The sequence below is a fragment of the Thamnophis sirtalis genome, unplaced genomic scaffold (assembly GCF_051295495.1).
Source record: "Thamnophis sirtalis isolate CommonGarterSnake01/CBP01778 unplaced genomic scaffold, rThaSir2_p1.2 scaffold_2, whole genome shotgun sequence".
Lineage (NCBI taxonomy): Eukaryota > Metazoa > Chordata > Lepidosauria > Squamata > Natricidae > Thamnophis > Thamnophis sirtalis.
In genome coordinates this window covers 151,796,096-151,820,917 of record NW_028261382.1, presented here as the reverse complement: position 1 = coordinate 151,820,917, position 24,822 = coordinate 151,796,096, and the positions used below count along the sequence as shown (strand labels likewise).

Here is a 24,822-nt window from a genome sequence, read left to right as displayed (position 1 = left end):
TGATTAAGACTATTTTTCATTATTGACGTTTAAAGTCTTGATAGCCTCATCCAGTCATTGTTGGAGTGTTATAAAGCCTATTCTGCTTACTACTATTTTAGTTTAATAGTGGTTAAATGACTCTAGAATATTCTATAACTTATTGTTAAGAAATGGGCTAAAAGATTATGCATGTATGACTTAAGAGAGTATACTGTAATTTTAACCACAATTAGACATACCGTATTTTCACGACCATAAGCCGCACTGAAAATCCTAAAATTTTATCAAAAACCAGCAGTGCGGCTTATAACCCGGTGCGCTTTATGTGTGGAAAAAGATAGAAAATCTCTCCCTCCCAACGCTCAAACTTGAAGCTCGCAAGCATGCACACGTCCCTCGGGTCTCTCCCTTCAACCTCGCTACTTTCTCAGTCGGAGACCGGGGGGCGAGCAGAGAGCCACCCAGTTCCCAGCCCCTATAGACTGAGCTGTTCCGTCACCCCCGCCGCCGCAAGAAGGGACGGCAGAAGGGACGGCTGACCGGCTCAGCCCTTCAGGATTTGCCGGCGCCGAGCACCCCATCCGCCCCGGCAGTCGCCCTGCCTAACTCCGCTCCGCGCCCCAGCCGGCTCTGCGCTGCCGGTCAAGGGCGCGCGGGTGGCCGGTGCGGCGCCGGTCTTCCCAGCACACCACGCCGGCCGGGCAAGAGCCGGGAGAGCAGCGGAGCCCGAAGCCTCCCGCGCCAGAAACGTCCCGCTAGCCGACGCCTGCCACGTGCACCCACCCGCCCGCCTCGGGGACCGCAACCTGGGCGCCCTGCCCGCCGCCGCCCGGTTTGGCTTCCCTGGCCGCGGCGCCCCAGGCCCCCGCGCTGGCGATCTCCCGGGGTGGCGAGGCTGCGCGGGGCCGCTCAGCGGAGGAAGGCGGCCGCCTGGCGGGAGAGGCTCGGCCGAAAGGTGCTGGGGCTGGAGCCGCAGAGCCAGGCATGCCTTCCGCCCGGGAAGTCCTGCCCCTTCATCCCCGAAGGCCGGCGCGCGGTGAGGGGGGCCGGCGTGGGGGCGAAAGTACTTTACACATGCTCCACGGTCGCCGCGCTCTCCGTCCCAGCCTTCGCCGAAGCCGGCGGGCTGCCTCCCGAAGAAGCCGCCGGAGCGTCCCAAGCCAGAAAATGCCCCAACTCGGGCAGACGGAGTTCCAAGTTGCAACCTGCGCACGTGATTCGATGAGGAACCAAGGGGAGCCGGGTCTCTGAGCGCGGCTTATAACCCGGTGCGCTTTATATGTGGAAAAAGTTTAAAAAATTAACGTTAATTGATACTGCGGCTTTTAATCCGGTGCGGCTTTTGGTCGTGAAAATACGGTAATGTGATTTGTGTTAGTTTAGCATTATAAAAAAAGCATTTTTTATGACTTAGAACATTATTTAAGCCTGCTCCTAGTTAATACTAAGTCACAAGGTATTTAGCATGATTTTGGGTTTTTTTTCTAATCTTATTTATAAACCACTAATTTATTACATAACTTGATGGGTGAATCTCTTATTTACTCAACACTGTGGCTAAGCCATGGCTAAGTGTGATGTATGCATACAGTTTGGTTTGTTCCACAAGGAAACATACTCTTGTACCGTGTTTCCCCAAAATTACGACATGTCCTGATAATAAGATCATGCCACATTTTTCTGGTGGGCAAAAATATAAGCCCTCCCCTGCAAATAAGCCCCCTGGACAACCCCCCACATCTATGGTGGTATGCTTTATGGTGGTACGCTCTGCCGGCAGCTGGCCCACAACCATAGAGCATACGCCCAGAGCGGCCACTGCTGGAAGACTCGATTTGGAAGCTGCAAAAAAAGCCATGTGGTGACGGCAGCAGCGGAAGTGCTCTGGTTCTTCGGAGAGAGCTGGGCCAGGGCATCGTGAGTCTGGGAGGCGCGCGAGCGAGAGCGGAACAACTCATGCAACTCCCCTCTCCAGCCGTGCAGAGCACCATTCACTGCCATTTCGAAGGTGCCAAGCCACGGGAGCTGGGCAGCGGCGAACAGGTGCTCACTCAGCTTGGCAATACCACTAGGTCAGTGAATGGTGCTTGCCCGGCTGGAAAGGGGGTTTATCGGGTGACTGCTCATGAGTGTGGTTGCTTCATGGCTGCTGTGACAGCACAACACAGCCATTCACCCATGAGGCTGTGCCCGGCTCTTTGGGAGCCCCCTCGTAAGAGAGCAGCCGCCCTACAACCCCAAAACAATAAACCCTCCCCTCATAATAAGGCCCAAGCCATATTTTGTGGGTAAAAAGAAATTAAGACGCTGTCTTATTTTCGGGGAAACACGGTATGTGTAAGTTAGGCCTTTTTATGGTGGTAGTTGTTAATTGGCTTTAATTCTTGATTTTATGCAATTCTAAATACCTTGAATATTTTTGAATAGCTTGGTTTCATTTTCAAATTGTAAATTCGGTAGTAATGAATCTGTAGGCCTCAAGGTGAGTAGAAGATTGCTAATCTAATAATATTTATGAGCTGCAATGGCGCAATGGTTAGAGTGCAGTACTGCAGGCTACTTCTGCTGATCACCAGCTGCCAGCAGTTTGGCAGATCGAATCTCACCAGGCTCAAGGTTGACTCAGCCTTCCATCCTTCCAAGGTGGGTAAAATGAGAACCCAGATTGTTGGGGGCAAGAGGCAGACTCTAAACTGCTTAGGGCTGTAAAGCAGTGTAAAGCAGTATATAAGTCTAAGTGCTATTACTATTTATAATTGTCCTATCTCTGTAGTAATGCTTCTGTTTGCAAAAATGTCCATGTGAAGGATTCATAACATTCTCCATTCAAACACCAAGAAATAATGTTAAGATGAACAAATCTGAAAACATTTCATAACTGCTTCATGCTTACATTGTGCAGTCATTAATTCATATGAACTTCTTAGTAAATTGTGGTTGACAAATCTGTGTGTTTCAAGCAATTTCCCTTTATCTTTTATTGCTGTACACAGATCAGTGACATAATTTTGGATGGAACCAGATGTCTAATCCAGGAGGCACGCAGAAGTGGTTTCCTTCAGCCTAATTCTATAGACCAGTTTTATGTCAAGGCATCTGACAGAGGACCCAATAATTGCAGTTTGGCTGAGCTTTGTGAGATGGCCAAGTGTTTCGTTCCTGTGAATGAAAAAGAACAAATATGTGTAATGGAGGAGGAAACCTCTGACCCAGAGCAAGTTCAATTAACCTGTGTTACTGAAAATAATACAAGCAATGTGAAGATGTTAACGCTAATGGGACAGATTTACTTATTTCCCCCTAGAAGTGCATTTCTTTTATCAGATTTTTCATGTATGCAGCCACTTTTGAATTGTAAGTACTGGTATATACCCTAGTAAAATTTCTCACTTGTTCAGCAATCCCTAAATATTTTGCCATAGCAGTTCTATGTATATTTTAGTAAAGGAGGAATTGAAAGACCTGACTATCCATTTGAACAATTTGAGCAGTAATATTTTGCCTTAATATAACCAAAATATTATGTTAAACTGTGTATAGTGAAAACAATCAAAATTGTTCATGGTCCATTCCTTAGCTATAATTTATCGTGATTTGGATCTGAAACAAATCTGCCTGGCTGGGCAAGAAAGATTTTATGGTACATGTAAAGCCGTTATAATTGCTTGTTGCATGAAATTGAACTATATGGTAAATACAGCTTTACACATAAAGTAGTGTGGTCACTATAAACTTAGAAGGGCAGATATTGGTTGTTTTAAAATGCAGGAAAAGATCAAACTTTCAATTCTTTTGAAAGATGTAAGTATTAGGGTCTTAAAATATGGGAAATATTTTTATAATTTCAAATAATTGTTCCGGCAATAATTGAAAACATTTATTTTTTCTAGATAAAAAGAAGTATGACATAATTGTTATAGACCCACCATGGGAGAACAAGTCTGTTAAAAGAAGCAATAGGTATGATTCCCATAAATGTATATTTTTATTTAAATTAAGTAAATAGCTTTTAATATCATGCCATCTGGCAGGTTACTGTTGTAGTAGTACAATAAAAGGAATTAATTTGTGAAAGGGTATCTGAATAAAATTTGCTGTGTATGCTTGATATAAAAAATCAGTTAATGGCATCTTAACAAGGTTTTTGTGATTGAGATTCTCAAATGTAAGGAGATATAATGGTTATCTTTTATTAAATGAAATTATATTATTAAGTTGTAAAATTTATCAATTAGTAGATTGCTATAATTTGTGATTATTCGTGTTTTCATAAATGTATTAAGAATATTCTAATATAATTCTGGCTGGTTGACTAGAAATATGCAGGTTATAAACAAATAGAAATTTAAAAATTAGTAAATTGTTCTAATCTGGTCTTTTAATATCTTTTAAATGTTCATATTAAAAATAGTGAAAAAAGAGTAAATTGAAAAATCAGCAAGTTATATAGTTAATTAAAATTAGGGCAATACAATATCATTCAAACATCCATTTAAAGAAATACAGATTATCCTTACTTACTATCTCCTTTAGCTCCTTTAGATCAGTTATGGCAGTATAAAAAAATAAGTTTGCAACCAATCCTCATATTTACAAACATCGCAATGTCCCCCAGTCCCATGATCACCATTTGAGTACTTCATAACTAGCTTGCAACAAGCAAAGTTAATAGCGAAGATGGAAGTAAAATCATAAGTTGCTGTCACAGAATGTTTCACTTAACAACTGAACACTTAACAACAACTGAAGGGGAAGTAAGATTGTAAATAGAGTAGAGTAGAATAGAGTTGAACAGAATAGATAATATAGAAAAGAATAGAAAGGAAAATTGGAATGGAAAGGAAAGGAACACACACTTTATTGGCCAAGTGTGATTGCACACACAAGGAATTTGTCTCGGTGTACATACAAACAACAAAATAAGCATAATAATGATACCAATAAGAGAAGGTAATAGAAAACATGAGAAGGATAATAATAATACAGCCAGACTGCATTGGTAGCCTGGTAGCTGGTAGCCATTGTTCAGTAGTGAATTTCATATTTGATCAAGATGCTTTCAAAGTACCACATAAATGGAATAAATTACAGTTACTGCACCTCAAATTATTAATCTAATATTCAGAAATGATTTAATGAAAAACTCAGTTTGCTTCAGAAGTTTTTTTCCTCCAACATGTATCTGCTTTGGGAAGTGAAAATGGATTGTAATTAGATTGTAGATAGATTTACATTCAGTAGATCCAAATGTAAAGGGAAAGCTTTTCACCACTGGATGTCACTCTTGACTCAAATTTAATCTAGTTAGAAGTTGTTAAATTAGACAAAGTTTGTAAAAAGTGTCAGACAATTTCAAACATCCTCTCTTGTTTTGGATGAGCTCTGAATTCTCTCTATCCACATTTAGGTATGGTTTCTTGTCTCACTGGCAAATCAAAGAAATTCCTGTCCCAGCATTGGCAGCTCCAAATTGTCTTGTGGTCATGTGGGTGACCAACAGACAGAAGCATTTACAATTTGTAAAGAATGAACTTTACCCTCACTGGTCTATACATGGTGTTGTTGAATGGTTCTGGGTAAAAGTAAGTTTGCTAAATCTCTCCCCCCTCCCCCATTTAATATTTGTTATAGTAATTCTAGTACTAATTTTTGTGGTACATTTTAAATGCATTTTACCTTTTTTAAATCTATTTTTCTTCATTTATAAGTGACAGGTTGGGATAGTCAAGAATTCACACACCTCAGTTCTGAACATCAGGCTTACATACCATATTTCTATTTTTTATTACAGTTAAGAAAATAAATGAGAACATTATCACCCTAGAAATGTGTGATCAATACCAGGGCAAAGCTTAAATTGTTTTTTTAGTTTTTCTACTAGAAATTTTAGAGTGAGAGAATAGGTTTGTTTGTTTGTTTGTTTGTTTATGCAGCTCCTTAATCCATCTTTCTGCTCTGGTGATCACTGTACAACTATATGAAAAGTAAACAAACAATAATAAACTCACAAAGCAAAGACACCTTCTGAAGGAGTGTATTCCATATAGTTGGAGATCCAAGATGTCCCTTCTTGTGCATCAGAATGTTGAGTTTCTGATAGTGGTTGCCTTTCTACCAGTGTTGAAAGGTGGATAAGGTCTAAAAGGAAGATGATATTTTATAGATCGTGAACTCCCATAGACTAGCATATGCCATTAGTAAGCAGTGCAGAATGTATAGATTCATACATTCCCTGTACTTTGCTTTGGCTGGCAGCTTAGCTGCCACATTTTACACCAGCCACAATGTCTGGACACTTTCCAAGGGTAGCTTCACGCAGCGTGTAGTCGATAACCATTGCCAAACATGTCAGGCTGCATATGGTGGGCTAGATCTAAATACACAAAGCAGAAACTTGCAAATCCAATTATAGCTGAGGATCAAGGCATTCTTAAGGTTTCAGAAGGAATGCACCTCTACCCACAACAAGCTGAATTTTAATTTCCAAATCTATTTACTAACAGCACTTCTATCTTGTCTGAAGTAATTTCAGCTTGTGACTTCATATCCGGCTCATTATTAAATATACTTGAACATTTTAAATAACATTCAAATATCTCAATTGCTTCCTTGGTGTAGCATGGTAAGAGGCTGATGATACTCATTTAAAAATTTCGAATGATCTTCCGCAGCAGTTTTGTGTAGATACCATATAGCGTAGGGAAAGGATTGAACCCTATGGGACACCATAGACCAATAATCTAGATAAGAGACTATTGTTTCTAGCACTACCTTCTGGTTATGGTAAAAGGTCTTCCAGGCTGAGTGGCTTTATGAATGCTTTAGTAGGATGCAAAATACATGGCTTTGATGAGCACCTGAACATTGAAAACAGCTTTCTTTTTGCCAGTTATGGGCAGTCATGAAAATATCTAGCTTGGTAGCTGACTGGAGAGCTGAGAAGAGACTAGTCCTGCAGTAGTTTTGTAGGCTGTATGCATTTTGAGGCCATTCAAAAATCTTGGTTGAGACTAACTGGCTTACATTTTTTCCTTTGGTGAAGTTGCTTCCAAGGTACAAAACAAAATCTAAGCTGTTTCACAAAGGCCTGCTCTCTACTGTTCCAGCCACTCAAATACAAAAGGCTATGCTCAGAATTAGCAGACAGGGAAAGGAGCATTGGGATAGCGAGATGAAATTTCTGCAGCCCATGTACTTTCTCCTTCCTGGTTTCCAATCCTAGTCTGGTGTACAGTATAGAGTAGCCTAGTGAGCCAAGCAAATTGAAGACATTGCTTCAATTTCTGTCAGCCAAGTGTCTGTGATTCACATGTTGTCAATAGATGCTTTTCTAGCAATTGATCTGACATTAAGGAATAGGATTTTTAAACTGGAGGAGCTGTTATCGCCATATTGTTGATTTCCTTAAATGAAAAGCAAAGAAAAGGATGCCATTTTCCTGGATCAGAGTGCAGCCCTTCAATCATAAATTGCCCCAATCAGTGATCGTAGCAGTATTCAGTGCTCCAATTTTGCTTCTACATATGACAGCAATCCCCTATTCAGTAGCTTCCCTTATACATGTGAATCTCAGTATTCCTCAAATTTGTTATTTTGTTCTTAATAACACTGACACAATTAGCTCAGGTTTAAACTTAATTTATAACACAATGGATGTTAAATGGGTAATTTTTAGCATTTAGTCTTCGTGAGTGATACATAAAACACTAGAATTGGTTTTCTTTGACCAGATTTGGGCAGCTCTTGAATCCTGATCTGGAGAAATACATGCACTTTTACATTTTTTTAGTTGCAGTTATGTTGGAAGTAATTTTATATGGATATAGTGCTCAGCTAATCCACTGTTTTCTGCATTAAAAACAAATTTAGGTAAAACACACATAAAATAGCTTGCGCTATTTGCTTACGCTGGCTACATTTGTTCAAATTTTTCTGTTTCAGATTACAAAGTCTGGAGAATTTGTGATCCCATTAGATTCTCTTCACAAAAAGCCATATGAAATTCTTGTACTGGGTAGAGTCCAGGGAAATGCAGATGTACCATTAAGGTATGGACATTGATTTTGTTATATTATTTATATGCAGTATTATTGTGTAGCATTGAATTAGAAATGCTTCGTTGAGTTTTGCAAACAAGTTTAAAGGGACGAGTGTGGTTTCTTAATACAAGACTGAGGAGTGTCTGCTTTAAGCAACTTGCAATCAGATCTCTGATTACTTGCGTCTTTCCCATGATGTTGCAGACCCCCCCCCCCCCCAATGTTTTAAAGTGCACAGGAAGGTTATGGGAGTTCATGGGAGACTAAGGACAAAGAAAAAAAGTTCCCTCGAACACCATCAATTTTCTGTTGCAAGAATTTTGCCTTTTGATTCAGGGTTCGGGTTTTGTTTTGTTTTTAGCCCACAGATTTCATGACCTGAAAAAGTTGGAAATCCTCTCACTTACAGAGTAGTGTTCATCAAGTAGGTACCTCTTGATGTGTTAGGCTTCTGTTCCCATAATAAGCAGCCAATTATAGGGATTGAAATCCATCCAGGTTGTGAACAGAACTAATAGACTGCGGCTTCTTTTTCTGAAGAGATAATGCCACCTGCTTCTGAAGATCTATTCAGTTTTCTTGTTAGCATAGGGTAGGTGGGGAAAGGAAAAGATGCTGATGTCCATAACAACAAATTACACTTTCTTTACTATCAGTCAGTGTTGTCTTTTGAAGAGTTGGGAATTGACAGCTGAGATATAAGTGTGGGTAAGTTAGTGCTAATCCTGTTGCAACAACAACAAAAAGAACAAGGTGGTTGACATTCTATGAGCTAGATGTCTTCTATGCCTCCTAAAAAAGCTGCAGTTAAGGGTAAAGCTGCAGTTATGTCTTATATATGCCATCTTGGGTTAGCCCTAGACAGGATATTATTGGTTGCTGCTGCCAAATGAAACATTTGTGCCCTGGAATTACACATTGATCTGTTTTTATAAAGCCAGGCAATATTTATATTTCAAAAGAGCCAAGGTGGCGCAGTGGTTAAATGCAGCACTGCAGGCTACTGCTAGATCAGCAGGTCAGCGGTTCAAATCTCACCGGCTCAGGGTTGACTCAGCCTTCCATCCTTCCGAGGTGGGTAAAATGAGGACCCAGATTGTTGGGGGCAATATGCTGACTCTCTGTAAACCGCTTAGAGAGGCCTGAAAGGCCTATGAAGCGGTATATAAGTCTACTGCTATTGCTATAGAAAATATCTATTGGTTGTGTTCTCTTTGTCTTTTTCCTATAGTTTTACTTTTGTTTTATAGAAAGCGAAGAAATTTCATAAGCTGCCCTTTAGTTTTCAGAAAAATACTCTAAACAATTCTGTATTAGCTTCATTATGGCTTCCAGGATGAGAGTGGCCTCTCTTTTTTATCATCATTCTAATTATTTTGTTTAGGAAGAGAAGTAGCAATGAATATACAAATCTTTTCCAGATACTATGTCTGTATAAATCACTTAAAGGTTTTCTTTTTATATTATCTTGTTTTATATATATAAAACAGGCTTTCAGAAGGTGAAAAGTTTCCTGCAATTCCTGGTCAGAAATTAATTGTTAGTGTGCCTTGTACACTTCATTCACATAAGCCTCCTCTTTCAGGTAAGTTCCAGAAATATTTTTTTATATTTGTAACCTTTACATTTTCAATTTGTCTAGCTAATTAATTGTTTAGTATTCGTACACATTCGCATTGGTGGTTTTGGACCATCATTAATATGACATGGAAGTTTGCAGAAAATTACAGAGAACTTGTGAATTTTCATTATGAGTTTAACTTTGAATGTCAGTTTGCCTATCAGGGGGTTCAATTTTAACTAGACATGCTAATATTACTAATTATTAATTTTACTATTTTAGGCTTAACTGTCATTGCAACTGTTAATGTAAGCTGAACTTTAAAAGCAAATTTTATTCAGAGTATATCCTGGAGTATTTGGGGATTTGGGGCTAATTGTTCTGTTTGTAGATATAGCCTTGATACCTTGCTAGCAAAAATATGGGGAAGTAAAACAAAATAATGGCAGAAAAAAACTTTTCTTTTTATTCCACCTCCTTCACTCTACTAATTGAGTCATCCTGATTATGTTTCTTAAAATATATGGTAAATGTAGACCAAATATGATTAAGTCATATAATACCACATTTACTGATCAGTTGTCTTCCATGAATCAAGATTTAAAGGTAATGATCAACTTAACGGGAATACTTACTCTTGACCTATACTGTGAAAGCATGAACAATTATGTCCATTCTGGTTATTCAGCAGCCCTAGATCTACACAGTAGAGTAAGACTCGCTTAGTACGTCTATGGAGATTCTCCATAGTGAGGGGGAGGAGTATCCAGGATGGGTTGACTTTATCCTCTTGTTGATTGGACTGAGTCATCAGAGCTCTTGGTATAAGCTCCTGGTCCACCAGGCTCCACCCAGTTTTTAGACTCAGTCCACTCAACTGGACGGTTGACCATCCTGGATCTCCGACAGGTGGAAGATATTCAAGAAAGGAAAGGAAGGAAAATTCCAGTGTCTACCTCCTACAGCATCCTAGGCGAGCTGGCAACTCCCTGGACTGTAAGGTTCGGTAAAAGCCCCCCAGGGGGCGGCCCACTGCCCAGGCTTCTGAGTGAGACAAGCAACACTCAGAAAGGAATTTTCCGGGCGAGCAGGAGACGGAGGGCACAAGCCTCTGGAAGGCAAGCCCTGCCGCAAGGATGCCAGCAGCGCTGGAGACTTCCCCAAGCACCACTGATCGAGAGAAGGGACAGGCAAGGGCGGCGCGGAGCCCCCCTGCCCCCTGGAAGGGAGCCTTGCAAATGCTGCGGAGCGCCCGCCCCGTTGTTACGTGACTCACCTCATTGGAGGGGGCTCACGGGCAGAGCAAGGACTCCAGCGGCCTGGGAAGTGAAGAAAACAACAGCGGAGGCGCACGGCAGCTCTTCGGAGCACAAGCCGCCCGGCCAGAAGATTCAAAGGAGGTGCCTTCATCTCCTGGCACAGGCGCCATCTTGAAGCCAAAAGGGACCACATGTTCCAAGATGGCGGCGCCCAGAGGCAACAGGAGACTGGCAGGACACAGTACCGGCAACAACAGCCTGCAGTCCCACCAGGTTAGTGACCACCCCACAGGCGGCCCAGAGAAGGGGGAGGGAGGAAAGGCAAGAGACAAAAAGAAGCACCTCTCCCCCAGGGCAGAGCTGGAAGCAGGTTCACAAGCCCCCCAAGCCATCTAAATACGAAAGGAGGAGGCATGAAAGACTGGAACAGATTTGCAAGAGGGCAATTGGCCTCAAATCCATCCCATGCCAGGAAAAGAAAAACTCCTGGAGGCCCTATAGCAGGTGGGACTACAGGGGAGATAACCATATTGCAGGCAAGAATCCCCATTGACACCCCTAGTCTTTGGGGTCTCCCTCAGAGGTGGCAATCCCCCTCCCCCATGCTGCCTCCCTGAGATCAGCCTCTGCTCCCCCCCCCCAGGCAGGCAGGGGCCCCCAGCCAGCAAGCTCCCACAGAGGCCCCCAATTTTCAGACATAATGATGCCAGCCTTCCAGCAATGCATGACATTGCTGCAGCAGCACAAATGCTACCTCAGGTGGCATCCTCACCTAGGATATCAGAAGGGCTGGAAACCCAGGGGGAGGACTGCTTTAGCTCCTCAGCCTTATTGGGAGGAGAGTGAGCTGGATTGCAAGGAGGGGGAAGTCAGGGAGGATAAAGTACCTGATGACATAGGCATTTCCCCTCCTAAGCTGACCTTCACCGGGTTGTTCCAGCCTTTGTTATATAAATCGCTCCTTTTTAAGGGTTAAGCAGCCATCAGGCTTGGGAACAGAGCAGCAGAGGCACCACCTCAGCAGCAGGGGTTTTCTGCGGAAACGATATTTGAGGAGCAGGCCATTGAGACAGACACGGTGCCAACTCCCAGGGTCTTTCTTGAATTGGTCAAGCGCCAAGGGGCCACTCCCACGTCAGGCCCCACACTCACATCCACAGACAAGGCCTTCTTCAATGTGGATAAAGACATGGAGGGGGTGCTATCCTACCCACCAGGGCCGCCCTGGCATTGACACTACATACACCCCTGATTTTGCCAGGGGAACCTGAGGGGGCTCTGAAGTTGGAAGACAGGAAGGAGGATCTCACCCTCTGAAGAGGGCATCAGGCAGCCGCCTGGGCAGTGAAGGCCGCCACCACCGCCTCATTTTCAACAGGTCTCCTCTGCTCTGGCTGCAGGAACTGCAACAATGCATCCCCATTACCAGGACATCAATAAGCTGGGGGCGGTCATCCAATTTGTGGCAGACGCCTCATTGTCCGCAACAAGGTTTGCCTCCAGGGCAATTGCTCCACCATTGCATCTCGCAGGCTGCTGTGGCTGAGACAGTGGCAGGCAGAGGTTCGCCACAGGTGGCTCCTGGCATCCGCTCCTTTCACAGGAGATGTCCTTTTTGGACCCGCTCTGGACCCCTATCTGGTTGAGAATGACTAGAGGAAGGGGCTCCCCACAGCCCCTAAGAGGAGACAGTTCAAGGCGGCACCTTACTCCAGATGGCCCTGTTCCCGAGGACAAGACTTCGGATCCTCCTTCTGGGGTCAGGATCCCTTCAGGGGTTCAGAGGCGGGGTATTCAGGTGCCAGGCATTACCAGGGAGGCTCTTCCAGCAGGCAGAGACGCCAAGATAGGCTGCAGAGGGGCAGACAGCAGAAGTGGCCCTTCTGAGGGAGCGGAAGATGCGGCAGGGGGCGCCCCTTCCACAAAAACTAAGGGCAGAACTGAGCCACCCCCCCCCCCAGGGGTGTGGTTGGCATACTTTGCCGACTGCTGGGACTGCACCTCATTGGATAAATAGGTTCAGAACACCATGAGGCACAGCCTGGCTTTGGAACTCCTGTCTAAACCCACAGGGTTTTTCTGGAGCTGCCCGGTTTCAAATAACCCAGCATGGTGATTACTGATGCAGGAGGTTATACAACTCCTGCTGGACATAGAGCCATCCAGCCAGTGCCTCTAGACAGCAGGGCCAAGGGCGTTACACCATCCCTTTCATAATCCCCAAGGCATCAGGGGGATGGAGGGCAATTCTGGATCTGAAGCGGCGGGACCACTTCAAAAGTTACAGGAGGTTCACAGTGCATTCCCTCCACTCCATCTTGGAGGAAATCAGACAGGGAGACTTCCTCACTTTTATAGGCCTCACAGAGGCCTATTTACACATTCTTATCATTAGGGATCACAGGAGGTTTCTCAGGTTCTCCTACCTGGGGCAGCACTTCCAATACCAGGCCTTACCCTTCGGCTGGTCTTCCTCCCTGCGAGAATTCATCAAGGTAATGGCTGCCTTAGCAGCGAGCCGGAGGCAGATTCCAGTTAGGATTCTATGCTACCTAGATGACCTGCTCATACAGTCATCCTCCTTTGAAGGGGCATTAGGGGATCTAGATATCACCTTGCCAATCCTAAGAGATCACGGGTTCTCGGCTAATCCGGTTAAAAGCCAACTCTACCCTTCCACTAGGCTCATCCACCTAGGGGCTCTGATAGACTCAGAGGCAGGTAAGGTCTTCCTGTCACCCGAAAGACAGTGTTCACTAAGACGATTAGTCATCCAGGTAATCAAGGGAGACAGGGTGCCTTTAGCCACGTGGGCTAGATGGTTAGGCACCATGGTCTCAGCCATTGGCATTATCCCTTGGGCCCGTCTCTATATCAGAGACCTACAATGGTTCCCTTGACGTTCCAGCGAAGGCACAGGAGCTGCTCCTAGGCCAGGGTTCTTCTCCCGGCAGAAGTTTCCCGCTCACTGATCTGACGTCCCCAGCGATAACCAAGGGCGAAGCCTTCAGAACGCCAGATCGGGTGACGGTAACCACGGGTACCAGCCTGTTTTGGGGGGGGGTACCTACAAGACCAGATAGCACAGGGATAGTGGAACCAGACAGAACTGACTCACAATATCAACTGGTTGGAATGCAGGGCAGTTTGCTTGGCCCTAGAAAAATTTCATCACTCTGTCAAGGACAGACACATTCCAGTCCCCACAGACAATATCGCAACCAAGGCCCACTTAAACAGATGGGGGGGGACCAAGTCGAAGGCCCTCATGCGGGGGCCCAAAAGGCTGGGTCAGTGAGCCGAAAGGCATGTTCTCTCCTTAAGGGCGGAACATATAGCGGGGGTGGACAACATCAGAGCCGATTGGCTCAGCCGGGCAGAAGTGGACAACTCAGAGTGGAGATTGCACCCGGCGATCTTCAGAGAGGTGATGGACCACTTCGGCCACCCGGAAGTCGAGCTATTTGCCACCCCCCACAACACCCAGCCTCCAAGGTTTACTCCAGGTACCAAAGCCAGGGGTCAGAAGGGGCGGACGTCCTCCTATGCCCTTGGCCTCAGGGACTGCTCTACGCTTACCCACCCTTGCACCTGATTCCCAGGGTCATCCAAAAATTCTTTGGGAGGGGCGGAGGTGGTACTGATTGCCCCTTATTGGCCCAGGAGGCCATGGTTTACAGACTTTCAGTCGCTATTGGGGGACAGAGCGCGGAGGATTCCTCAGGAAAGGATCTCCCTCAGGCAGGGGTCACTGGAACACCCAGAACCCCACTGGCTCCAATTGACCACTTGGTGGTTGAGCAGAGCATCCTGAAGGAGGAAAGATTTTCCATCAAGGGGATAGAGCCCTTAGTGCTCAAATTTCTTCAGGCAGGCCTGGACAAGGGGTTAGACCCTAACATGTTTAGGAGACAAGTCTCGGCCATTTCCTCAGTGCATCTATGCGGTAGAGCCCAGAAACTCAGTCAACAACCTTTGGCAAGGCACTTTGTGAAGGGGGCGTCCAACCTTACACCACCCACGATACACAGATGCCCTTCCTATGTCTTGCATAAAGTGCTGGATGCATTAAGGGGGCTCCATTTGAACCATTGCGAACAATGTCTCTAAAGTTTTTAACCCTCAAGGTGGTGTTTCTAGTGGCCATCACATCTGTCAGGTGGACATCACAACTGCAGGTCCTGTCCGCGAAGGGCGACCTCTGAATCTTTCACCAGGACAGAGGGGTGTTGCGGCTGGACCCCTCCTTCATACCTAAGGTGGGTTCATGTTTCCACGAATTACAGGATCTGGGTGTGCCCAATTTCTGTCCGGACCCTGCTCACCCCCTAGAGAGGAAGTGGCACATCCTAGACATAAGGAGGGCTCTGAGGATTTACCTCAGAAAAACCTGACCAAATAGAAAGTCTGAGGCCTGGTTGGTCTCCTACCAACCAGGGTCTCTGGGTAAAAAGGTGACCTCCATCACAATAGGCAGGTGGTGAGGACCTGCATCGCTATAGCCTACCAGTCCTAGGGCATGCAGGCACCAAGCCCCATCACAGCACATTCCATATGAAGTGCAGTCACCTCGGGGTCCTGGGCTAAACAGGCCTCATTGATGGAGACATGTAGGGCAGCCGCAGGGTCTTCTTCCTCACCCTTCGTGAGGAACTACAAGCTGGACATCTTTGCCTCAGTGGAGGCTTCGTTTGAGCGCAGGGTACTACAGGCTGTCCACAGGTCAGGGGATACATCTCACCAGGCTTAGTTTGGCCAGGGGTCTTCAACTTATTACCCACCCTAGGGAGGTTTGGCTTTAGTACATCCCATCCTGGATACTCCTCCCCCTCACTATGGAGAAAGGCGTTGGTACTTACCTGATACGCCCCTTCTCATAGTGGTGGAGAGTATCCAAACCCCCCCCCCCCCGGTCATGATAAGGTAACGTTTACTATGTTGTAGGTTGTAATAACATGTTCAAAGTAGGATTCAATAAAAAGTAGAAACCTTAACAAGGTCTGGAGTGGATGGTTCAACGAGTCGGATAGAGTTCTTTGTCAATAAACTGGGTGGGGCCTGGTGGACCAGGGGCTTATACCAAGAGCTCTGATGACTCAGTCCAATCAACGAGAGGATAAAGTCAACCCATCCTGGATATCCCCCCCCCCCCCATGAGGTGTATCAGGTAAGTACCAACACCCTTTCTCAGTCATCCAGGTCATGGTTGTCCCACAGGTGCTTTTTACCAAGCTGTCTCTTGAAAAGGCACCTTTCGGACTTGCTCAGTACTGCTTTTTGTTAGGAGAATTGAGATCTTTTCTTACTTGCTTGATACTTGACCTTGATAACTATACTACAATCACTTGTTCTACAAGCAAATTCCAGTAGTCAATAACCAAAGATCCTCCCCAATTCAAGCCATTCAGGGTGTAGCCCCTTACCAGCCCCAGGCCTAAGTCTCAATTCTTCCAAGGCATGGGATTACCTCCCTTCAACTCACACAAATGTTTATTCCTTTCCAACTCTGTCCTTTTGGCTGTGCTGCATTCTGCCTTGTGGGCTCTGGGCTACTTTCCACACTGCATCTCAAGACCTCCTTGGTGTGCACCTCTCAACAACCCCAGCATGGCCCAGCAATGTAGAATGGTGTGAAGCCACAGCTGCTTGTGATGTCCCAGCCTGGCCCAGCGTGTGCACAAAACCCCAGCCACCCAATCCCAACTGCAATTTTCTTGCCACTCTGCGGCTCCTGCCATGCGTTCCACTGCCCCAGATGATCTTCACTATCTTCTTGCTCCTTCTATATTGTTTGTCTGCAATGGCCCTTTGCAAGACTACTGCTGGCTCTATGAGACCATCTTCCACAGTCTTTTGAGGAAACTGCCATGCAGGACCTGGAAGAGTAGACCTTGACTGCCAGCAGTTGCATCATGAAGGGCTGGTCTGGGCCGGCTTGGTAAGCAGTGGAAGCAGAAAAATAGCAAAGATCTGCTAGGGTACAGGGGCCATGGAATGCAGGGAGGCAAAAGGATATAGATTGGGAGTGGGGGGGAGTGAAAGGTAGATGAGGGAGTTGAAGCATTCCTGTAGCTATAGATATGGAGATGCCCAGCAGGCTAATTTTGATCATGTAACCTTGGAAGAACTGCAATGGCTATAACTTTGGTAAAACCCTTTGTTCAGCGCAGCTGTCATTTCAAATGGATGCTGAACAAATGATTACTAAATGAGGACTACCTGTAGTTTCTTTCCTTGTATATGGTCTGTGTGTTTTTAAATACAACCATATAGGAAAGTTTGTGAGTGTGTTCTTTGCTAGCTAATTGCTTCTTCAGATAAAACAATACTTTTGTTTGCATACCGGTGGTTCATATTTCCTTTTGCACATGTGGCTAATTTCTAGATTAATTAAAAAATAGTGAATGATTATGCAGAACAACTGCATAAAACAGCAGATGACTGAACTGCAGATTTAAGAGTTTCAGTGTATGAGAAGATATTCAAGTCTTGTCAGTAGAAGATAAAATGTTTTACAGTAGTGAAAAACTATTAACTAGAATTGCCAGTAGAGGGAATTTTTTCCGAAGTTTATAGCATGAACATAAAGAAAAAGTTGGAATGAAAGAAAACATATCAATTATCTGCACACACTGTTTTATTTTAAAAAGAAACCAGTGCAATTAACAATGTACCACAGTATTTTATTTTGATAAAAACCACCTTGTTCAGACAAAAAGAAGACTTTGCATAAATAATCAAAATTATATTTTATTTTGTGACTTGAATTTAACTATGAAGTTGTGACACTAGAAGTTTCCAGTAATACTTTTTTGTTTAATGTTCATATCATTAAATAGGGCGATTTTTTAAAAAATTAGATTACAGAAGTTTATATTTGATTTTCTAATTGTTCCTGGAGAAAGAAAATATAGCACAGCATAGCAGTCTATTACTAACAGCTGTGTTCAAGTATTTTGATTGTTTATTTTTATTCATAGGTTAGGAGAAAATAATGTGAAATTCATTTTCCTTGATTATTGTTTCAAATATTTTAAAATTGTTTTGTTTTATGATACTTTCAAAACTAATGAATTAATTATATCAAATGCTTTAATGTGCAAACTCTGTGGCATGAATTTCAGGCATAGGTTAGCTGTAATTTTCTGCATTTTATTTCTGTCTTATTTTATAGTTTATAAGCCCTTAATTCTCCCATCCATTCACAATTATAGGAATCAGTTTGGGATTCAGTCTGATGATCATAGACTGAATCAAAAGCTATCTACTTTAATTCAGATCTTGATAACTGACACAAACCACCTTTCATTGAGTAACTCAAAAAGGTCAAGAGAGAATAAACCAATATAAGTCCTATTTTATTGCTGTGGTTAGAATAGATACTTACTATTAGACTTTTAAAAACCTGTTATCATATATATGATACAAAAGCTTTTATATATATATATATATATATATATATATATATATATATATATATATATATATATATATATATATATATATATATATATATATATATATATATATATATATATATAAGCTTTTGTTATATAAAAATAAAGAATTTACATTGGCAAGTCTTCCACCTAAAAATGAGGATTGAAAAAAAATATGTAATGCAGTATAAAAATCAAGGTAAATTTTTATTTCTTGAGAATTCATTTTAATATAAAATGAGAAAAAAGAATATCCATGAAAAATTATAAGACCTCAGAATCCTTACTGGCACAAATTGACTTTTTTAGTATCAATGCATGCTACATAGTACAGCTGTGTGAATCATTCATCATTCTGAAAGTTTAAAGCAGTTAATTTGAGGTTTTCCTGGATTATTTGCATATGTGTTCTGACCCCCCTCTTTGCTCGTTCAGAAACGACAGCCACACACAGCTTGCAAAGGAATGTCTTTATCAGTCCCGGCTTTTGCTGGCTGCGAGCCCAAAATAAACATAGATAAATTCTCTGGCAAAAAGGTTAAACAGCAAATGCAAAAACAAACTCTCACAGCAAACCAGGTTTACAGAAAGCAAATCACTTATCCAAGTGCCTCTTTGAATCATGAACACGAACTCGAACAGAAACGGAACTGAACTAACAAACAAACAAACGACGTTGACTTCTGCAACTAAAGCGTGGCACCATCAGTCTTTTATCCACAGGAGGAGATCCTTAACGAGCCCCAGCTGCTTGTTATCTTCTCCTGTGAGCATCCTGAAACCACTCACAGTAGATTTCTGTGTCAGTCTGATAGCAGCTCCAAAGGCTCCTACCGAGCCACATCACTTATGCATGTACAAAAGTCACTTCCCACAGGATCACTGCCAAAATATTGCCATGATCAAAATGTCCTTTAAACAATTATGCAAGCAAACTTGATATGAATTACTCATCAAGTACAAATGGGTTCTGAAATGAACTTGGTTAAAAAATAAAAATAAAAGTTACTGCTAAGTTTTTTTAAACATTGGTTCTTAAATTTATTTCCCTGTGATTTTATAATAGCAATAAAAGCCATGGAAAACCTTCTTACATTTTTATACCATTATTGTATTCTGTGCTACCAATTTATTCCCTCTATGCTATTATTTTAGAAGTTTGTTATTTTATATATATCTGCCACAATTACAAGACCATCAGTGTAAAATGACATTAATGTTTAGATTTACATCTTCTCTTTATTTTGTACAATTCAGCTATATGCATAATGCTTCATAATTATTCCATGCTAAATCTTCAAAATGGGTTGGACTCAGAAAATGAGAGGCCCCAAAGTCACTTGACTGGCTTTCATTCCTAAGGGGCAATTTGAATTTATTATTTGGTGTTTAGTCCAATATCTTAGTCAATGCACCATACACCATGTGTCAGGGCTGCTTCACTTAATAACCAAGAAAGAAACCTCTCAACTCCATTTTCTAGAATTAAGAGTACTTTTACTGACTATAAGTAAATAGTAGCTAAGCAAAGCAGAATCTGAGACAAAAGCACGCGCAATCATAGATATCAATATGCAACCCATTCCCCTCCCTTTGGTAACCCCAGCCCATAGTCCAATCCAATTACTCCACAGGTATCATGTGGGAGACATCTTCAAAAATCATCATCAGGTTAGTATGCTGGACAGTTGGCCTTGGCGATAAACTCCTCTCCCTGCCACATGCGCAGTAGATGGTGAGAACAACTCCTTTCTTACAGTCCCTCCTGCACAGAATATTTCCCACACCCAAATACCATGCCCCCCTCCCAGTTTCAATGACAGCCGAAAAGCAAACAGCAAAACAGAGGCTGACCCCATGCTTCCTGTATAATAATAATCCCTTGATTTTTTCTAGTTTTATGGCCCATGGATTACAACAGAGGTATTAAACTCAAGGCCCGTGGGCCAAATCTGCCCTGCAGGGTGCTTAGATCTGGCCTGTGGGGCCGACCTGGAAACAGAGAAGAACTGGCCCAGGGTGCCTCTGCTAGCGAAAATGGCGCCTGGGAACTCAGTTTTTGCTGGTAGAGGGTTGCAGGAGGGTTGGTAGAGGATTGCAGGAGGCTGTCACAGCTGAAAACAGAGCTTTGGAGTCTGTTTTCGCTGGCAGAGTAATCGGACCACCATAGACGCCCCTGACATGAGTGATGCCAAGTTGGCCACGCCCACCCGCCACCTCAAGGTCAAACACAACCCTGATTTGTCTCAATGAAATCAAGTTTGACACCCCTGAACTAGAAGGATTATCATCCCAATTCATAGGCCTGTTCTTCTGTATTCAGAGAATAATAGTCTATTTCAGCAGTGAAATAATATGATATAAATGTTATATTTTATTAAATAATCTAATTTTCCTGGTTAAAACATGTTCAGCACAGGATAAAATAGCAAATAGTGGCATTTTCAATGAGAAGAAAAATATAGTCATTAATCATTTTATAGTTTGTGTCAGAACAGCAACAATACAGAGAAGACATAAATGTTATTTTTAATATAAAATCAGCGATTGCCAGAGGCAAGGTATGGAAAAATCAACATTTAGTAGAAATACTTTGTGACAATAAATACATAGACAGGGTGACAATAAAGTTAACACCTAGTAAAACATATTTTATGTAAAATATTTGAGTGAAAAGTGCACTTTCAAGCACAGAATTGAATATGAGATTTGTTCTCATTTCCTGTTTATCCTAGATTTTTAAGTAGATAAATTGATATTAACAACACTGTGATTATTATGTCTTTTCTGGATGAAGTTTCTGGGGATAATAATACAGAAAATAGGCAAAGACATTCAGAAGAGAATTTCATTTTACTATCAGTTTTAGGATAACTAGATTGAAAGGAAGAAAAAATAGTATAAATGGCAGTTAAAGAAAAAACCTTCGTAAAGCATGCAGTTTCCTCTTAACCTGCCACAAAACAGCAATGCAGATAGAAGAATCCAAGTTCACAGAGAGAAAGCTGATCATGATGTTGCCTTGTATTTTATGGTCACATTTAATACAGCAGACCTTAACTACCAGATGTGGGATTCAAATGTATAGATGAGTATACTGTATATAATAGCAAAGAGCAAATTTTACAACTTCTTCTCTACCATTTAGTGGTGGTCTGTGTTTTTGAAGCTCATCTATGATAGCCCTCCCTAGGGGGATACTGCCAAACATTTTTTTTGAGTATTTCCACTATATACTGCAATTCAACAGGTTGACATTTATTTACCTGTTGTACAGCCTTCCCAAATGTGTCCAGCGCTTATAGTTCTGTAGTCGTTGGCCATTGTGGCTGGTGATTATGGAAAGTGTTTGGAGAAATATAATGTATAGATTCAGTGATAAAAAGAAAAAAATATATACATCAAATGAAAGTCCTAAGTAATAAAGGTAAAGGTAAAATTTCCCCTCGCGCATATCTGCTAGTCGTTCCCAACTCGAGGGGGCGGTGCTCATCTCCATTTCAAAGCAAAGAGCCAGCACTGTCCGAAGACATTTCTGTGGTCATGTGGCCAGCATGACTAAATGCCAAAGGCTCACGGAAACGCTGTTACCTTCCCACCAAAGTGGTCCCTATTTTTCTACTTGTATTTTTACATGCTTTTGAACTGCTAGGTTTGGCAGAAGCTGGCACAAGTAACAGGAGCTTACTCCGTTACGTGGCGCTAGGGATTAAAACCACTGAACTGCTGACCTTTCTGATCGACAAGCTCAGCATCTTAGCCACTGAGCCACCATGTCAGTAAGATATGAATATAAGGATATATAATATTTATTGAGCTTTAGCAACAAAGACTGTCCCATTAATTTGGAAAAACCAAGGTGACCTTAGATGGCAGCAAAATAATGTAGTGATTCCTAATTTTTTGCAATCTCCTAAAGGCTGTACATATTTAGAAAGCCTGGAATTGGTGTCCAGGGGTGTAGATGTGTTCTGTGAAAATTACTGAAATATTTTGGGTCACAGTTTGTGAAACTGGGGCCCAAATACAGGTTTAAACATAATTGCCATCTGTTTATGGTGAGAACATCATTAAGATGTACTTAGAACAGCATTTGATTTTATATATTTGAATTGCTGTATAAAGGATTAATTGGTAGAATGTGACTGATTTATCCAATACCTTCAACTTTTGAAAAGAAGGTATTGTAAAGAATTAACAATCTGCATATTCAATAAATTACACTCTTAAGAGATCATCAATAGGAAATCACAACAGTTGAATTGGCTTAAGGTTAGATTTGTCTGTTTCTTCAAAATGCCATATAAAGCCAGTGAAAGTTATACTGGAAGTAAGTCATATGGAAATTGACTAATTGTCTCCTAACTGTAAAATGCAGTTATTGAAAGTTTACAATAAATCAAACCAAATTATAACCTACAAGGATTGTTTTCTACTTCTGTTTTTCAATACTAAATTTAAAATTTGAGGGAAGAAATGGTTAAAGATATTTACATCTGTCAGTCAAGAGTTGTATTAGCAATCATCATAAGTGAATGTTTAGATTCCTGTGATTGGTACTACAGTCTGTAAATGAGAATAACTGGAAGTTTTGGTAGTACTATTGTTTTTCTAATGATGGATATTTCATATTTGTGTCATAAATTTTATAAATAAATAAAGATTTTTTTCCTGACAATATACAATAAATGTGGCTAACAGGAAACTCCTTAAAGCTATTTACCCTGTCTTCATTCTCCAACTGCCAACACCTTACCATCTTCACCTTGTTTGTCTTTTTCACTTTCCAGAGATTTTGAAAGAATATACCAAGCCAGATGTAGAATGCTTAGAACTGTTTGCTCGGAATTTGCAACCTGGATGGGTCAGTTGGGGCAATGAAGTCCTTAAATTCCAGCACTTGGACTACTTCACTGTTTTACAGGATAATGATGACTAGCAAATCATAATTATTTTTGAAGGATTTTATATCTGAGTTCAGAATTTCACCTTTGCTATAACTCTACATTGTGAGATATATGTAAACAACCTGGAATAGTTTTCAAGAGCAGCTATATGTATATTGACCAAATGTCAAAAAATAACAAGGATGGAACTTGTTATTCCATGCTTAGGTTGTAGAGGTCTTTGCTAACAGTAATTGGAGGCGAAAGTACCAGCAGTTTGATATCTACAGTAGGATCCCTCCTGGAACAGCCAATCCAACATCTGACACCTATCTGTTACTGTGGTATTTTGCCTCCTATTCCCATAACCCTCCCAGGAAAATTCTGGATTATATCTGAACATCCAGCCTCTGGCTCTTTGAAAGATTGGCTGCCATCATTGAAAATTTTTCTTTCACTTAAATGTTATATATTGCCTATGTATAACTTCTAGTTCTATCATTAGAAGTGTTTTACATTTTTATGTTTTGATACTGCACCTTCCTATTTTAACCAATAGAGTTAAAATGAATGTTAAAATGTAACTAGATAATTTTTAGCATTTTCTGGGTTGGAAATAATGGCTTTATAAATGTAATTAAAGCTTTTCATAATAATATCCCATGTTTAATTTAATTTTTAAAAATTCAATTTCAGAAATATTTTTACTTGCTATGGATTTAATGGCTTCATTTATTCATTTATATGATTTAAGTTGTGTTTTTTTGTTGTCTTGACACCAACAAGGCTAAAACAATAATTGGGTTGTGTGGTGCCTTTTTAAAAAACCCGTAGGATGCAAATCCCATCAGAACATTTTTACTTTAAAAGGAGGGATAAAATACATAATTGGAAGTAACTATGAGAAGGCAGACTAGTTTTTTTTAAATTCATGAATATGTAATTTTTATTTTTTATTTATTTGTTAAATTTTTTGCAGCCCCATCTCATGGAGCTACTGTAAGTGGCTTAAACAGTAAACATAGAAACATGAAGTGTAGTAGAAAAATAATAAAGCTATAAAACTATAAAATAAACAATGACATAATGATAATACAGTAATACGAGATTAAAAGATGAGCAGAGAAAGCAGAGAAATGGTGTGCGGGGGAGGTGGGCTTTGCTATCTATCTATTAGCCACTTCCTATGTGGTATTGCCTCATTGGATTTCAAGGTTTTTTCTTGACTTCATATTGGATTTGGTCTTGTGGTTCACAGCAGTGACAATACCTTTAATTTAAGCATACTTTGATGATTCAATCTGAGCCAGATGCTTGGGGTACTTTTCTAATTTATTGGAATCCATTATGGAATGTAAACCTACAACATGTCTTCAATAAAAGTTAAAGAACATTTTAAAAATAGAAACTATCAGAGTTTATGAACTTCTGACTAAAGAACTGGAATAGCTGACATTCTTGTTAAGAACCATGGTGGTGCAATGGTTAGAATGCAGTATTGCAGGCTAATTCTGCCCACAGCCAGGAGTTTAACCCTGACTGGCTCAAGGTTGATTCCACCTTCTATCCTTCTGAGGTTGATAAAATGAGGACCCAGATTGTTGGGGGCAAGTTACCGACATTGGTAAACTGCTGAGAGAGTACTGTAAAGTACTG

General features: G+C 41.7%; 1 protein-coding gene across 2 annotated transcripts in view; it reads left to right on the top strand.

Moving 5' to 3' along the window:
• The window catches only part of METTL4 (methyltransferase 4, N6-adenosine), a 38,195-nt gene extending 14,225 nt beyond the window's left edge, over positions 1–23,970 (top strand). For both annotated transcript variants that reach the window (XM_087707211.1, XM_087707212.1), the window contains 6 exons: positions 2,976–3,336; positions 3,873–3,942; positions 5,390–5,564; positions 7,924–8,030; positions 9,512–9,606; positions 23,071–23,970. In XM_087707211.1, the coding sequence (XP_087563337.1) occupies positions 2,976–3,336; positions 3,873–3,942; positions 5,390–5,564; positions 7,924–8,030; positions 9,512–9,606; positions 23,071–23,219 (957 nt within the window). In that variant the 3' untranslated portion in view covers positions 23,220–23,970. The remainder of the gene's footprint in view (positions 1–2,975; positions 3,337–3,872; positions 3,943–5,389; positions 5,565–7,923; positions 8,031–9,511; positions 9,607–23,070) is intronic.
• The last annotated feature ends 852 nt before the right edge of the window (positions 23,971–24,822 follow it).